Genomic DNA, 18,197 nt, shown 5'->3' with positions numbered 1-18,197 from the left:
TCAGTGTCCCTTAAATGTCACGAATGATAGTTACGTTAGCGCTTTACAACTCAACTCAACTGAGCAGGACTGATATTTCAGACTCAAACCAAAGGAAGCTTTAATTTGGCTATTGCTTTATTTCCATCTGAACAGTGACTCCTCATTGTCTGAGTACTTTGCTTCCTATTGGAATAAATAACTACAAATACATATTCAACCTGGGTCAAAGCATTGCTTTTATATTGCTGTAATCTCATAACCTTTTTAATTTATGAAAAGTTTAAAATTTCTTGTAGTGATCAAGGGATGAAAAGAACATCGTTTGATAGTATCATATACAATATCATATCTTCTGCATAGGTGCCTGACCAGACTTGTTTCATAAAAGTTCCTAGGGTATGCCACTGTAATATTTTCTTCTGATCTGCTTGGCAACACAAATAAATTACAAATATAGAAGCAGTAACAGTATAGAAAGCTTGAAAATCAATTTCCCATCGGAACAATAAATGAAAGAAACCTTCTGTTGCCATAAAATCTGAAATAATATGTGACTCATCATTTTTTTTCTGAATGTTGACCCTGGTTCTGGTAGTCAGTGAGAGACAGACTAGCACAGACAGACTAAATGTGAGCGGTAGGAGCCAGGAGACTGGCCCTCTGAGAGAGAGAGACAGAGAGAGAGAGAGAGAGAGAAGCAGACAGTTAAGCTGCAGTGTGGTCTCCTTAATCATTTATTAGATTTTACGATAGCAAGGGCAGAGAGCAATGTGGGAGCCTGAACTGGACCTAAACATTCCTAATGGATTGCTGAAGCACACACTCAAGTGCAGACCTGCTATCAGGGATATTCTATAGGATTTGGCCTTTGTTATGTGTTCAGCGGTCTCTTGAAAACTCTTGAAGCGAGCAGTTCAACTACAGTGGCTGTAATCTTCTACCACACCTGAGAACTTCACCGAAGATTACAGAGCATGATATCTGGCTATCTGACCTTAAAACTCAAGTGTGAATGTACAATGTATGACTTAAAAAACTGGGCGGCAGCAGCAACTTAACAGCTTCTTTGGGGCAGATTGTGCAGAGCTTAAACTAATACTGCTTCCGTAGTATTAGTGTCTGAAGAGTTTTAAACATGAAGACATAGGTTATGCCAATTTCATCCACCTATCACTCACTTTCAATCATTCAGAGGGAATTTAGAACCAGCAATTAGCTTCAAATGCAGATTTCTGAACACTGAGAGAAAACCAGAGAATCTCATTCCCATTGTGAGGCGAGAGGACTAACTATGAGAAATTCAATGAAAGAAAAGATGTTTGATTCATTTCTTCCTTCTGGTTTGTAGTAGATATTTATTCCCCCTGGCCAGCATGCAAACTCCATGCAGAAAGGCCTCTAAGGATTGAAATCCGAGAGATCCATCTTATGGCAAGAGTGAGGATGGATGGATGGATGCATGGATGGATGCATAGATGGATGGATGGATGGATAGATGTGTAAAGAATTCAATCTGATGCTTGCCTGTGAAATATTCTTCAGTACAAAAGCATTTGAAAAGGGTTGATATACTTCACAGTGTACTTTAGAGGATTTCAGATAAGCAAATTAATGTTATACGTTTATATTTAGCATGTAGAAAGTCTCCAGGCAACAGTAGGTGCCGTGAATGAGTCGATGCTTCTTCTTGTAGCGCCTGGGCATACTTCAAACTATGAAACGCCTTTGATTTTCATGATCAGAGAATCTATGTAAAGATAAAAACATACAAACACACACACACACACACACACACACACACACACACACACACACACACACACACACACACACACACACGCACGCACGCATACACACACACACACACACACACACACACACACACACACACACACACACACACACACACACACACACACACACACACACACACACACTCCCAGCACCTCTCTGAAGACAAACACTAGCCTAGTTTACCTTGAGACAAGGGGAGGAGAGGAGGCAGTGGAGCGAAACCGAAGAGGTCGATAGGGAGAGGAAAAACTGCAAACTGGAGAGAGGGGGATTGAAATAGAATAGGAAAACAGGGAAAGGGGGAACTAAGCAAGCAAGAAAGAGAGAGAGAGGAATCAAGAGATGTGTAGAGAAAAAGAATCAACAGGAGAGAAAAGCAGGGCGAGATATAAATGACAAGCAGGAGAGAATAGAAGGGAAATAAATATAAATAAGAAGGGCAGAGAAAAGGAGAGGTGGTAGTGGGTTTATGCCGATGTGAAAAGAGATGTGGGCATGTCACTCTACAAAGAGGTTCAAACATCAAGAGTCTCCATTGTAGTGGAATAGGAAGGAGGGAAATGAAAGAGAAGCATGCAGCTTTAAGTATAATGCTCAAAGCAAAGTAGGAGGGAAACATTCTCACATAGCCTCTCTCGCTCTCTCTCTCTTTAAATCCATGCGTTCCTCTCTATCTTTTGCCCTTTGTCACTACTCCCCTCCATCACTCTTCTCTTCTGCATAGCAGGTTGACAGGGAATGATTACCTGAGTGCATCTGTGACTTTTTTTAATAGGTCAGGGTGTGCCAGGTGGAGATGGAGTTTGTTTTGAGACAAAACAGTCAGTCATTCTGACACGGAGCAGGTACTCTGACACAAGAATATACCGCCTGCTGAACTTCTGATTCTTACTTCTTTTTTTTTTTTTAATGCTGCAGGTTTATGGAGTCATGGGTTTCTCAAGGATGGTAATACTTTACTTATGAAAGTCCTGGACATGGAGCATCATCCTGAAATCAGAGCAAATCTGAGAAAGAGCTCAGAAAGTACATGGAAACAGAATGAACACACTGTTGCATCATCCACCTGAAAATCCACTTTTTAGCTGACCTGCAGTGGTGTTACTCAATATTTGGAGTAACGTACAAGTGGAGGGAAAAATCTGACAGCAGAAATTTGTTATGATGAAAATCACACAAGTTACTTTCAACCAGGAGAAGAGTGAGACCCCGTCTTTTTTTTATTTGGGTTGTTGTGAAGTTTCCCAAAGTTTTGTGGATATGAGAAGGAAAAAAAAAAAAGTCATTGCAACAAAAACAAGTTGTCACTGTTTTTTGGCTTTGTGACTAACATTTCCACAATCTGTCTCCTCTTTCTCAGTGGGATGGCGTGGGTCCCTTTCCAGACACGGCAGAGCCCCCGAAAGGGGTTCAGATGTTGTGGCACCCGACCATCGTCAAGCCCTACCTCACCCTGCTCTCTGAATGCTCAAATCCTGACACCCTGGAGGGTGCAGCTGGGGCTCTGCAGAACCTGGCTGCAGGCAGCTGGAAGGTAATCACTTTGTTTAAGATGCGGCAAAAACACCTTTTTCCTTCTTATATTTCCTTGACTGGAAAACTTTGTTTCTCTGTCTCATGCACATTTCAGTCCGGATGAATAAAACTGCAGATGGAAAAGTACAAAGCTTGTCCTTTGCTGGTAACTGAATGCGGAAACACAGTGTACACAAATCATTTGTCCTGATAGAAAACAGATAATGCCTTATGTGTTCGGACAAATGACTTACGAGTGTATGTTTACTTCAGTATGTGAAGCAATTGTGTGATTATGTTTTTCTGCACCCAGAGAGTTAAATCCCTGTATCCCCGCTATCCAATCCCAAAAATGGATTTAGTCCAGAGGATGCTTTTGTCTGCCGTTTATGAAAAGGTTATATACTATAAATAGATTACAGACAAGGGAGGGTAATTTCACTCTTTTAAAATCAGGATTTGAATGGTCCTTGCTGAGTAATGTATTTTCATAGCAGACAATAATCTACTGAAGATTTACAGAGGGGTTACATATCAAGGACACTACTGCATTGTGGGTGTCTTTTTAATTGAAAATAAAACCTTTTTTTTTTAATTCCCAAAAATACCAGAAAGCATATGATAAAGACCTCACCGTCCCTCAAGATACAATCTGCTGAAAAAAATGTTGCACCATTTGCTCTCTGCAGGAGCACACTGACTTCATATAAAATATTTTGAGCTCAATCTTGTGTTTTTATGTGTTCTATAAAACATAATATTTCTCAATAACAATTCAATTGCCGCCGTAATGCGAAGATTCCTAATCGCAGCATGCCGTGGAGAGCTGGAGTTCAGCAACAGCAGCTGAGTGATGGAAGTAGTCAGGTGCTCATAATGTATGAGTCATGTGGCTGTATTGGAGAGTTCTGGTGAGGGGAGTATGGCCTTGAGGGAGGTTTATATGAGGGGAAAAAGAAGAAAGTACGAGGGGATTGACCTTGGAATAACCTCAAAAATAATAAAGTTGCAGTAGACATGGTTGCTTGTAAACACTGGGAAAAAAAAGTTTTTTCTATGATTAAAAATCCACACTTGATCAGACTTGTGAGCTTTGCTGTTAACAAAATAAAAAAATAAAAAAAAAGGAACATTGACTGATAAACAGAGTGAGCACAGTGTCTCAGCAATACTGTGGGTGTTTATTAGTTGAGCTTTTATTTCCTCAGGACAGAAAGTCAGATTGTGAGGGAGAGATGGAGGAGAGAGCTCTGAAACAATCAAGGTGGGGATGATCGCTTCAGTCAATGCTTAGAAAATCACATTTTCTTTAGGTCCTTCTCCGTCATTGAGTGTATGTATGTGCATGTATGCATAATTTGCTATATTTATCTCCCAGTTGGGAAGCTCTGCTAACATTTTCTTAAGCAGCAGTGTTAGTTTACTGGCTCTCTCCACACTCCACACTCTATTCATCTAAGTCTAGACTAAAACAGACCTGTTTAATACAATTTTGAATTAGTATTTGAACTGATGATGCTGTGGTTCACACTCACCTTACAGTTAGATCAGCCCAAGTTGGGTTCTGGACTCGGTGGTGTTTGCACGTTCTCTGTAGTCATATGTGGATTTTCCTTTGGTTTCTTTCCACTAACAAAAGGCATGCATATTAGATAAAGTGGTCTGTAAATTAAGTGATCTGTCCAGAATATATCACGCCATTTTTTTCTGCTCATTGTACGCCAGCCGGCTGCAGTCTTTAAGAGAGACACACTGGCATAAAAGATGAACAGATAGACATGAAACATAATGAACTCATTTGAATCTCCAGTGTGGGCCACTCTCCATTTCAATCCCAAGCACAGCCTGAGGAGATGAATTATTAGTATGATAATAACTTGAAGGGTCACTCCTTGCCTATTGATAATCTATTGTAAGGTGCTGTTCGGCTCCTCCCCAGTCCTCTGCAATTCACCCATAAGGTGGCTCTGTTTGAGCTGTACAGGGTCGAGTGCTCCATTTTAGCACACCTTGATAGTTATTGAGGGAGAGCAGAGTGGTCTCCAAGCTCAGAACTCTTCCTTTTCCTTCATATAATTCCTCCTCTCGCCGTATATCACTTGTGAGTCAGTGTAATGCATCAGACGCTCTTAGATTGCCTCCAAATGTCACACATCCCATTCAACCTCGGGTATTGGGCTCCGTATGCCTCTTTTGTGGTTTTTCCCACCACAACCACTTCACTCACAGAAAAAGTAGTTGAGTGCAAATAATCAGCTGCATAATGCACCGATCTGACCACAGTGCTTTCATTAAAGTTCACGTCAAGGTGGCTCATACGCAAATTCTCACCTAAAACTCATATTTGTATTTTGCTGTGAAGAAAACTGTGATTACAAATGGCACATTGCGACTGTTGATTTAAGCTGCAAATGTGGTATCATGTGACAGGTTTATGTGATCCTAGCAAGATTTCTTCTTTCCAACAGTGGTCGGTGTACATTCGTGCTGCAGTCCGTAAGGAAAAAGGCCTTCCCATCCTGGTGGAGTTACTGAGGATAGACAACGACAAAGTGGTGTGTGCCGTTGCCACTGCTCTCAGAAATATGGCCCTGGACATCAGGAACAAGGAGCTAATTGGTGAGTACTGATCAAGACTTTACTATGAGACAGTGTTCTGAGAAAGACTGCTCCGGTTGTGGTTAGATCGCTGTGATCCAGGACTGTGGCCTTTTTGCTTAGAGATTGCATGTTCTGCCTGTCCAGCCATGGTTCTTCTCCAGGCACTCTGGCATCCTCTGTCTTGAGGCTATTGTCAACTGAGATAGTCCACATCTCCCCGTAACCCTAAATAGAATGGAACTTAAGGAATTGAATTAATATTAGATACAACAAATATGTAATCGGGATTTTGTTTTTAAATCAACTGAAACACTGGCATTTTAATCTCCTTCCATTCACATGAACCCTGGACACCCGTTGACTTTGCTGTAAAAGCTGAGGACCGTCATGGTTTCTAAATACAGTACATTCTTCATCATAGCCACCCTACATCCTACTTTGCGTCCATGTTCTTTACCACTGTATCTGACTTACAGTTGTGATGGCTGGAATCGATTCCAGATTTTAATTAGACAACCTGTAATCCTCTCATGTTTACATGTTTTAGGCTCTTTGAACTGTGTTAGCTGACCACAGAATGTCGTTGTCCTCCATGTGATTAAACCCGTCTTGGATCCACACACCGAATGAAGAATTTAACTTAGATTTAGCCATTCTACAGGGTTATCTATTTAACTAGTATATTAGGAAATTGTGGTGCAGACTTTGATTTTAGGAGCAATTTCTGTATTGTTAATGTGCAGTTGAGAAAGAAAGCAAAGACAAAAGCAGGAGAGTGGCAGAGAGAAGCTGCAGCAAAAGAGACTGGCAGATCAAAGACTGGTATTGGGCTTTGAAAAGTACACTGCGGTAATGAGTGTGTCTCAGTCAGTAAGATCGCAGAAGCACATAGAAACCTGTGATCACTGGTTAACCTGGCACATGAATACATTGCATTTGCATGTATCTGAGGGGTTGTGTGTGTTTCTTTCTCTACTTACAACAGTTTTCTGTGAGAGGTCCCCCCTCCCCCTCTTTATTTGCCTCTTGCTGTGGCCATTTCACCTTAAACAGATGCCACACATGTCCACATGACTGTATGTGTGACATCATCACTGTATTTCTAGCATCTAATAATCTTGAGGTCCTGGGGGGGACTCAGTGGTTTCCATAGCAACTCTGCTCCCTTCACTTTCAGGAAGGTACTTCTGGAGCCGCTCTGGGTTTTGCAAAGTGTTGTAAGAACAACGAGAGATGCCACTAGCAAAGCTTAAAATGCTTCCTGCTGTGATGGTCTTTTTGTTGTTTCTTATTTTCTTCAATATGTCTGCAATTTTACCAGCAAATCAAATAATTGGCGTGAAAGCCTGACAGCTAAATTTGTTTTCTTCTCTTAGAATTGTATGCTTTTGTCCTTTCCCAGTGTCATCATCCAATTTTGCTGTTTGAAATAATCAACAAGTCAAATGAAATGAGGTCATAACTTGTGTCCAGATCTCGTCTGTGCCCCTTGAGGGTGTTTAGGACTTCCTTCCTTGTTTCCCTTTGTTGTAGTTTCTTAAATCAGGGATTGTCCATTTTTAAGGTAATCGTAATGTGGACCTTTTAACATGTGCTAAATCAACAAAAATTTAAAAAAATTAAAAAAGATTGATAACCACATTGAAATACAAGTCATGTCTCAATTGTCAAAAACCACCAGTTCATGACTTGAAATGAGTAAACACCTTTGTGTTTACACAGCAGCGTTTTGAAAATGATGTTCATTTACACAGAAATTGCAGAAATGCTGAAAACGATGAAGTTGTCATGTAGAGCCACTAGCGAGGGCTATTTGTTTTTTGTAATAAAACCACACATACACATGCTGGCAGAGAACAATATCTTATAAATATTAACAATGTTGAGTCCACAGACATTTGTATGGACAGACAGCGATGTTGGATTCCTATTTCTGGTGAATGTCAGCTATTAAACTACCAAGTCCCAGGAGAATGGACAGGGAGTCATGACACTCTGGAGGCTGCTGTTGTTGTTATTGTCCATGTACTCGCATATATGCAGATCTATTTTCTACGGCCATGGTGCGCATGCACAGCAGCTGTGTTTCAGAAAAGTTGCATTTTCCAAGTAGCTTCCATCACTGTTGTCCTATAAACGGGCACCCAAAACCCGAAACGCGTAAACAAGACCTTAGTTAGCAACTAAAATGTTAATGTATGTCAGGGGTTGTCAGAGTGTTGGAGGATGAGTCTTTATCGTAAAGCTTAAACCATGTCGATCCTCTCCCTGAGCCCAAGGTAATCAAAGGGTAATCAGATTTGTATGATGGCAGTTGGGATCCATATGAAATGAAATTTTTCTTCTATCGAGACTCCATAGCAATTATTGAGAGAAAAAGTACTACTTAGAAAAGGTATCAAATTTGTCATGCTGTACCGCCCCATACTTTGAGAACGATCGGCGTATGCTCAAAGAATAACAACAGCAGATTGTGGGCATCTAATCCAGGCAATTATGCCAGATGACTGCAGAGGTTAAGACGTTCAGTGCAACCCCATCCACTGTGGAAGTTAAGAAAACTACCAGATGTAAAGTCACTGTAGAAGCAGGTGTTGCTGGTTATGCTGAATGCTAAATAAATGTGGCCTGCAGTCTATGGCCTTTAGGGACGATTCGTACATGGAAAGAATGCAGATATGGAACAGAAAAGGATTAGAAGGTGTAATAAGTGTGAAGATAGACGCCATACAGTTCATTTGGGAAGCATGGACTCAGAATAATAGAAAAATATTTCCTACATACAGGTGTTTTCCAGTCCCTGGATGTAGTTTAATACAACGTGTTGCTCAATGTTACTGGTTCAAAAGAGAAATTACAAGGTCAAAAGACATGCCGCTTTTTTCCAGCTTTACATTAAGTCCAACTGAGATATTTGCCCCTCCATTATAAAAAACTAAGTACTATTTGCATATGCTGAGAAACAATTTACATACAGATCTGAATTAATCAGTCCTTTAAATTACCGTTTGCAGTAAGAGAAATATATGTTTCTTTTTGGAAATCATCACATCACAAAAATGCTCTCCTTTTATAAATATTTTTGGTAATTGTTCCATTTTGACTCCGAATCTTTTGTCGCCATTAGTTTCCTGCGCAGAAGATAATAAGGAGATTTACAGACAGAGTGGTAGACAGTGTAATGACTTTGCACTTCACAGAGAGAAAGGAAAAAGACAGGCTGAGTGAATTACTTTTAAGTGAGATAATTACTTGCACATTTGAGGGAAAGAAAAGACAACGATTTGTTTGGCATGTTTCTTACAACACACGCTTGACTCAATCAGTTGCATTATAAGTTGTTTTAAGCCCTGCGCGTAATTAACTCTCCCTGTGTCTCTGTCTCCTGGGACGTAAGAGACAGACAATAAGACAGGGAGACAATGTGAGGGAGACTAATTGAGACGTAGGCTGAAGATGAAGATTATTACTTGATCCTGTGTAGCTGCCAGACAGGTTCCGTGAGAGATGTTAGGAATAATTCAAAGCTCTGTGATGCAGTGCCAGATATAATTCTGTATTGTAGACAGTCATCACATTTTTATTGAATGCAAACTTAACCTCAGTTTACAGATTACTGTGTAACCAGCTGTTTCATTCAATGAGGCAAACCAGGTGTATCAGAGGTGGGACTGCCAATTGCAACCCCCCCCCCCCCCCCCCCAAATGCTCCACTTGCTGGCATCGTTGGTGGCTGCAAGACAAAAATGTGGGAATCCCTCTCAAGAGTCGGTGTGTGGTTTGTTCGCTTGGGGCTAACTGTAGAAACCTGGCAGTGATATATGGCAGGCACCGTGGGTGAGGACATGCTCCCCATGAAAATATGACGAGTTCATCCCAAGTTTACAAAACCACAACAGTTCCGAGCTTCACTCGGCTGTATCTGAATGCAAACCTTTTGAATGTTTGTTTTTTTTCTCCTGGCAGATTCCCATAAATCTATACATTGTAGACTTTTGGCTTTAAACTTTTTAAGTCATTTAGCTCTTAGACATACTTTTAATAGTTGCCAACAATACATTACCAGGCACAAAACTGTGAACCCTCAAAAAAGTTGCTTTGAGGGTCAACACTATTAAATTACGCTTGTTCACGCGTTTTCGAGCAGGTGTCTTTGGTAACTTCTGCACCTCTCCCCAGTAATTTTCAAACAGATGTCCAATGATTTGGTATGTCATATTTCAGCTCTGTCAGAGCAAATTACTCATTATATTGTAAGACAGTAGGGCTCAATAGTGTGTAGGCACTTTTGGTTTTGCTGGAGTAAATTGACCTGAAGTGACCTCCTTTTTTCTGCACTTTGACTGAACTAAAACTATCACTGTCGTGGAAATGTAACCACGTGTGTCTTATGAAGTTCTTGTACTGGAGAAAATCTTATCCTGTGCTGATTTAACCTTAAAACAAAACGTTATACTTTCAACACAGTCACATAATATATTGATGCAAACAGATTGTGGACCAGAACTATGTTTTTTCTTTTTGTTTTCTCTACTTTAACTCAAATTAGTATTTCAAGACTGTTAATTTTATTTTTATTTAAGGATATAAGGAAGGTTTTATTATAATTGTTGTAAAAAACAGAAGACGGTTTGTTTGGCATTTTCACAATATAAATAGAAAGGTAGCAATATAATAGTATTTAAGGCAGCAAATTAGAAATAACCTATTCAATAAGACGAGTAAATGTTAATCAACAAAGAAAGCACCAGATTAATGCAGTGGCTTAAGACAGCATAAGAGGTTATTGTGCTGCAGTCCAGGTTTATTACAGTTCATAGCCTCCCTTTAAAAATAAATAAAAGAAAAAGACCATGTATTAAGTAGTTTAAACCTCGAGTGGCTCCAATAGTAACATGCCACAGTAATCCTGACACTTCACAGTTGATATTCACTGATGCCATGCAAAATTATGTATCAGTGAGTGGAATCAAACCAGACAAAATGTGGACATGATAGACTCACAGTGAGTCTAATGATCACTGAGCGATGACTGGCTGATGGCTGCAGAGGTGAAATTATCATCACACAATTTATCACTGTTATCTCTCATGTTGGAATTGATAGAATAAACTCGCACAACTTTGGCATAAACACTCACTGAATTAAGTAAATGGTGAATGGGATTCACTAAAAGAGATTTGTTTCTGCAGTCTCAAATGCTTTACGGCATACATACATACAATACATACACTCACCCAGCAATGGTGACGGCTGTCATGGAAGGGGCTCAACTTCCATTGTGACACTTGGGATCAAACCCACAACATTACTTTTTGTGCAGGTCATGTCATTACTGTACCAGTGGACAAACTGTTTTGGCTTGCAGACTGACAAATGAAAATACAGAATAATTTTGCTTTGTTTCCAAACTACAGGAAATCTGCAAGAGAGGTTTTGATTTTCAGTATCAAATCTGAAGCATTCAGATATAATTTCTTAAATTGTCCGACTGCCTGCTCACAACGCAATCATGGTGAACTGCTTCTGTTTACTGAAATAGCTCCATTCAAGGAATCATTTCAGGTTTGCATAACAAGAGCTGCAGTTGCACGGACCAAAAACGATCCAATTAAAATTGAGTCATGTAAACAATTCTGTCTGATTAGATTGGCCCACTTGGTGAAGGTGGTGTAACCCTGTCCGTGATCAAATCACAGTCCATGTAAACGGCACATCGGATGCTTCCCACTGTCGTAGTTTTGTTTGTATATTAGTTAAATGATGGAAGCGTGTGATGTTTCATGCAGAAAGCTGTGAGAAAAATGACAGTGGCAAAGCATAGCTGGTGAAATGCTAAAGGCCCTTTCAAAAGAAACACACCAAAGCGTATCTCTCAGTAGGTAACAGTTCTATCAGATTGACAGAAGAATGATCATGCAAATGAAGCTAATGGTTCTTGATGACACAGCAAAATGGTAAATACCGTAGAAAGCGACAGTGTCAAAGGCACTCAATGACACAGAAAGTCTCTGAAATGCAGAAAGAGTGAGAGGAAAGTGAGAGAGATCAGTCAGGGTCGAGTCTTTGCTCCCGGCAAGGTGTGAGTTGATACGTGTCGACAGAAAAGAGGCAGAGGCCAGGCACTCCTAAGAGACAAGCCCCATTTGGCCCATGTTTGCAAGCTTTGTTCACCACAGTAACTCTGACCTCTGATTCAAACACCTTTTTTTCTTTACACCTTGCACTTCTGTAAAACAATAGCTTAACCCAAAGCGACAAAGCGATTTCACGGAGCGATCCGTGTGTCTTTGTGAGATCAGAGTTCCACCTAATTAGAATATCACTTTGCATGGCTAATCTGAAGAAAATCACCTCTTTCCGAAAATCTTCATCTCTTAAAACTCCTGCGATAGTGTGTCATAAGCTGTTAGTGCCGGTAAGTTTGGCAGCATCACCCTGGGGGAATGGTGGTTTGCATGAGAGCTCAGCAGAGTGAGCGGAGATGAGAATCATCTTTTGCACACAATAACCTCAGTGTCAAATCCTCTGGAAAGCACGGTATGATTGGATAGCGATGAGACAATAAAGCAAGAAGAAAGGAGCAAGAGAGGCACAGGACTTGAGAAGAGAGAGAAGGGGTGGAAAGAAGAAGAGGGAGAGGCCAAGTCATGCTGAGGAGACGGAGTATGGCGGGATGGAAGATGAAACAGCGGAGAAAGTGAAGAGAGAGCAGTGACAGCTTAGACCTAACCGCATATGTATGCTTATATTCCAATCCCTCTGTAATGTGATTTAGTGGCATATTGATGTCGCTGAGAATCATTCTCCTCATCTGTCAACCTTTTGTCTCTCTCCTGATTTCACCTCCTTCATCTCTTTTGATTTGCATAATGTACTGTACGCCTGTGTAGCAATAAATGAGTCCTATTCACTGCTACACCGTCTGTCAGCGCAATTCTTCCCCGTTTACTTACAGATGGTAATTTGACACACATGAATTGGGAACAGTATTTGAATGCCAAAGAGACATTGTTTTTGGGTTGTTGGTTTTTTTTTTTTACATATAGCAGCATTTTACACAGACGAGCTGTGCTTAAAACCAAATCCAAGCCATGACTCATGTTTAACGAAACACCAATTATTAACAACATTTGCGATAATTTTATTACATATGATAATTAATTTATCTGCTCTGACTGTGAAATCTACCTTTTATATTCTATTAGGGTTAATTCCATTTTATGCCACACACAAATTCATGATTTAATTTCTAATAGTGGAATTACACTAAAGGACCATTTTGGAGCAATGATATTCACACAAATTATTCCATCATATAAAAGCCTATTGATATGACTTGAGTTTGAACCAAAGACAAAATACCCAAAGACATCAAGAAAATCCAACCAGTCAGCAACTTCGCAGCTGCTGGCTACCTGCCTGCGTCTATACTACAGTAATTGACCTCCAGCATCAAACAAAGCTCCACACTTGAAATTGGCTCCTCACCACTACTTTCGTGGGAATCAGAGGTTGATTGTTTTTGTGCACGAGCTATGATAATCAGAGCGTTCTCCTCTTTTCTATTTTGAATCACATCAAACAAAAACACCTTTTTGAATACTGATAATACATTCATGTTTCTGATTGCTTAGCGTTTGCAGAAGGGACCTGATATTTAACTCCTTTGATTGCAGTAGCAAAATCAGCTCTGGTTATGTTTTTTTGGGGGGGTTTTTGGGTGCTTTTTTTTGCTTTGTTTGTTTTTTTTATGCTGCAAGGAAAGTTTTATTATTAGTAATATTTTTTTATTTTTGAAAATCATGCAAACATTTGCTGAGAAAAATAGCGCATGAAAAAGTAGCATGTAAATTGTTTAATTCGTGCATAAAAGTAGGGACGGAAAATGTAGCTGTCAACTAAAAACTTCTACTTAATTTCTTAAATTTCTTATATCTTCTCTTCTTTCTCTGCCTGTAATAGTGTGTCTTTGTCTTGTCTCACTACACCTATTATTGGCTTAAGCCTATCTTCCCACTTTCCCCCCACTCATCTTCACTTCACAATGTTGTGCCCACCTCCTTGTCTTCAAAATGATTATTACACTCCTGTTCTCCCTGTCCTAATCTGCTCCTTCTTTTTTTAATTCTTCATCTTCTCTCATTCCTTTATCCCTCTCCCACTCCTCCTCCCTCGTCTCTTTCCCAGCCTTGCTCCAGACATGAGCTCATAACGCCTCACCTTCCCTCTGTTGCAGTCTCGCTCTTTGTGTCTCGCATTGATGACATCAGTGCTAGGGAGCGTTACTGTGGAAACCAAAGCAGTGCACCATGGGGATATCACTAATTGCACATTGTGTGTGTGTGTGGGTGTGTGTGTGCATGCTTCGAGTAGAGGCCGGCGACTGTAATATGCAGATACAAAGGTGTGGACGACACAGCAGCTTCCAGCCTTTGATCCAAACATTTTATATCCTGTCAACACGCACAGACTCTTATCATTAAAATTACATTACATGCGTCCCTCCTCTTTGTGCATTCCCAGCCAAAGCAAATATTTATAAATCACCAGAGAATGTCCATTTTGTCTTTTCCCTTACCCAGGCCAATTTTTACATATTTCACCACCACTTTTGTCAACAGACTGCACAATGAAAAGCATAAACAACTTTGAAAGGCCAGATCACTGAAAGAGTGTAGCTGTGGCCACTGGCTCGCACAAAAGTTGACACACACTGCTCTGTCCCCGTTGTGGCAGTGCTTTGTGAAATTTCTCCGTCGCCTTCGGGATGAATCTCTCGCGTGTGAGGGTCTGGCATGTCTTTTATCAGCACACTTTGTTCTCCCTGGCATTCTTCATGCTCCACTCCGCTGTGCCTGGCTTGGGAGCATGACAGACAGAGAAATAGAAACAGATACACAAATAAAGGGAAGTGGAGAGAGTGAAATAAAGTGCTCCTGTGTGGGATTTTATTTAGTCTTACAGCAGGTCCTGCAGGATTTGGCTCATATTCAGGTGATCTTTAGAGGTGCACAGATTCGTTTTCCCCCTTTGATTCAAAATAGCAAATTCAAAGTTATGGGCGCATGATTTTTCAAGGGAGTGTCTCATAAGAGCTGAGCTGATATTCAGTGGGAAGCTGTAACTTACTCAGCCTTCACAAGTAATGAATTCTCTGTTCACTGTCTCTGTGCAAGTAAATGTCTTCCAGAGGCATCGTCTTCATGAGTGTAGAATGGCTTTAATGAAGCCACAGGTTCCCTGCTAGTAATACAATAAATGAATAAATAAATAAAACCTCAGCTTTCCCATTTCTCACCCTCTTTCTCCCTCTACTGCAGTTTATGCTCTAAACCCGTCAACTACAGACACCATAGACAGACACAGAGGTTGAGGTATAACTGGTTTGAAAAGCACCAAACACAGGCAGCCAGAATATTTTATAACTGGGAAGCAACGGCATGACACTTTCCAATTTACCTCCTTCTCTGACCTCTTTCAACCTGCTGTGTTTCATGTCTGCACTCTCCTGTGTGCATTATTTATTTATTTAGGCATAGAAAGGACCACACCTCTCATTCCAGACTGTCCTTGGAGGTCATCCATGTGTATGCGCGTGTGTCTTACATTTACCTATTGGAGAATAAGTGTATTTGATTTTAATAACATCCACCTCCCTCCTCCCTGATCGACACAGGTGATGTTTGAAAATGTCTTCAGGGTTTGTGTATTTATATAATTTCGGTGTGTTGCCTTATTATCAGTTTGAGATTGCAGGAGTATACATCCAAACATGTATGCCACATCACTTTGATGTTATTAGTAAATACATATTCAACACACCCTAGCTTTGAATAGGGCGCCCCCTGTCTGGGATGTGATGTACTGCTGATTTAATCACCCTTGTCCAAATGGATCAGAGGTTACTTGCTATATTGCCAACACATGCCCTGGCAAATAGTTTACTGTCTTCAATTAATCAGACCTGTGCTGCATTGTATTTCTTTAAGTCTTTAACTATGATCATTTACAGTGGTCCACAAGATTTCCTGGCTTCAGTGTTTGGAATTCATCGATTATTTATGATATAGATATGCATTACTATAGGGGCAGTGGTGGCCTCGAGGTTAGGGCAGTGAGCTTATAACCGCAAACTTGTCAGCTCAAATCCCACTGCTGATGGGTCGTTGCTGTGAGCCCCCTAACCCACAAGTGCTCAGGTTTCCCCAGGATGGGAACATCACAATTACTGTACATATCACACAAACCTTTTTTGACCCCAGAAAGCCTAAGTGCACACAATATCGTCACAATATCTAATGGTGTTCTCTAGTAGTGTGACAGGCTTTAAGTCATCCTGGAGCATGTTCTTGAAATGATGTAGAAACATAACGTAGCCACACAGTGCCTCTCCCTCAGGGACCCCCAACCCAGTCACTGATCACTGTATATTAACCATATTTTATTCTTAGACCGCCGGACGCCACAACCAATCAAGTCATTTCATCTTCTCCCCCCCCCATCTCCCCAAGACAATTACCTCCAATTTTCCTTCAATAACACTCTCCCTTCTCCGTCAGTAAACAATCAAATCACTCCATTGTTGAGGGTAATTGGATCTCTTTAAATCAAATCAGCCATTATGGCCCTGATGAAGCACGCCCTGCTCAGCGGGAGTTAGCGACACATGAGGGAATGCAGCACAGGAATACATTACTGGCTCTGCCTCACAGGTGAAGATAGCTATATTGGAGGAGCTGTGTAATACAGGTTTATTAGACTGTGCAGTGATCAGCTCAGGGCTTGTTTCTCTCCTTAAGGACATGTTCCAGGTGTAGCTCACATTTCAGTGACAGGGAAAGTGGATGTAAGAGGAGAGGGGAGATTGCACTCTGGCATGTAGAGGTGCTCTTGTGCCAGAGTAGGACTTTGAAAGTAGAATGAGTTGCCACCCACTCATAAAATATCCATCTTCATTTGCTCCTTGCTCTTTTATTCCTTCCCTTCATGAGAGATGGTGAACACTGTGAGGTTACAGGAATAATTGTTTCATAAGGTTCCTCGCTTAGACACTTAGCATGGCTTGTACCACAGTTAAGTGAGTGATCAGATTCGTTAGCGTCTATTTTTTTCATCAGTTATTTGTCGACTAAATATCTTCTGAGAAATAGATTGTATATTTAGTAGTAATTAACCCACAGCATTTTAACAAGTGGTGCCTTTGGCATGGCGATGAGCACATCAAAAGATTAAGCTATAAAATGCATTGAATTTAGTACTGACACGAGGAAAGTGCAGCAACACCCTCTCTTTTATATTAATCTATAATTCATCAATAAGCTTCTTGCCGGCTCCGAGTATCACAGGAACCAAGCCAAATTTTATTTGGCTAAAGTGGTGTCTGAGCACAGCTTTGCTTTAGCTCAGCCTGGTCTTGGCCATTTATTTCAACAAGAAATATTAATATGTGTTCTAGGACACATTTTCTGAGATGGAAAAACTACAGTCAAACTCTCTGGAGAGGAAAAAAAAAACATTTTTTTTTTTTGTATTTGTCTGTTATATCAAAGCAAACATCATCAAAACAGCTAAAAAAAAATGAAGTAGGGCTGATGAAATGGAAAGACAGGTAATTTGTAGTTGTATCTCCATTGAGGGGTGTATGTGTGTGTGCGCGTGCGTGCGTGCGTGCGTGAGATGGTTTCAATCATAATTCTGTGCACTGAATGATAATCACGAAGCGTCTTCCTCTTCTGCAGTTGAAAAGGAAAGATTCAAAAATATTCAAAAGGACAAAGTTTTGTTGATTTGATTGCTGCATGAAGGCATTTCACTTTCACTGATCATTGATCTAAACATCTGCTGAAGTCTATGTAGGCGTTTACTTTCTGTAGTTTCCTGTTCCTAAGTCATTATCCCTGTCCATCTTTACTTTCTTCTTTTTCCAACATGGTTGACTGCGATGCTGTTTCTTCTCCTTTCATATCCGCTCTCTCACTTTGCATGCCGTCCTCTCCTTTCTGCATTTGCGCCCCGTGGTGTGAATGTGATGATGTGATGATGTTTCAAAAACGGAGGGGAGTTCGAATGGACACATTTATGCAAGCATATTCTTAGGAGATGCTGGCAGCAGCTTATCGTCACATCTGTGCATCAGCAGAAAATATTCAGGCAAACACATCGAGCCAGGTATTTATTTTTTTTTTCCTTCCTTGTGCTCTCCTCTCATTACCACCTGCAGCCAGTCGGTTGATAAATTAGTTCCTCACTTTATCAGCAAGTCAGTCATTCACGGAGTAAATTATCTGTCAGTCACTAAATGA

At 40.5% G+C, this 18,197-nt stretch overlaps 1 protein-coding gene across 1 annotated transcript in view; it reads left to right on the top strand.

Annotated features, from left to right (window-relative positions):
* Positions 1-18,197, top strand: part of ctnnd2a (catenin (cadherin-associated protein), delta 2a) — a gene marked incomplete at both ends in the record, with an annotated part of 202,698 nt that overhangs the window by 157,694 nt on the left and 26,807 nt on the right. Inside the window, 2 exons of the mRNA XM_080515267.1 lie at positions 3,137-3,310; positions 5,760-5,910. Of these exons, the coding sequence (XP_080371393.1) occupies positions 3,137-3,310; positions 5,760-5,910 (325 nt within the window). The remainder of the gene's footprint in view (positions 1-3,136; positions 3,311-5,759; positions 5,911-18,197) is intronic.

Source organism: Blennius ocellaris (genome assembly GCF_963422515.1).
Source record: "Blennius ocellaris genome assembly, chromosome: 19".
Lineage (NCBI taxonomy): Eukaryota > Metazoa > Chordata > Actinopteri > Blenniiformes > Blenniidae > Blennius > Blennius ocellaris.
The sequence above is the reverse complement of the archived record's forward strand: the minus strand, read 5'-3'. Positions and strand labels throughout refer to the sequence as shown.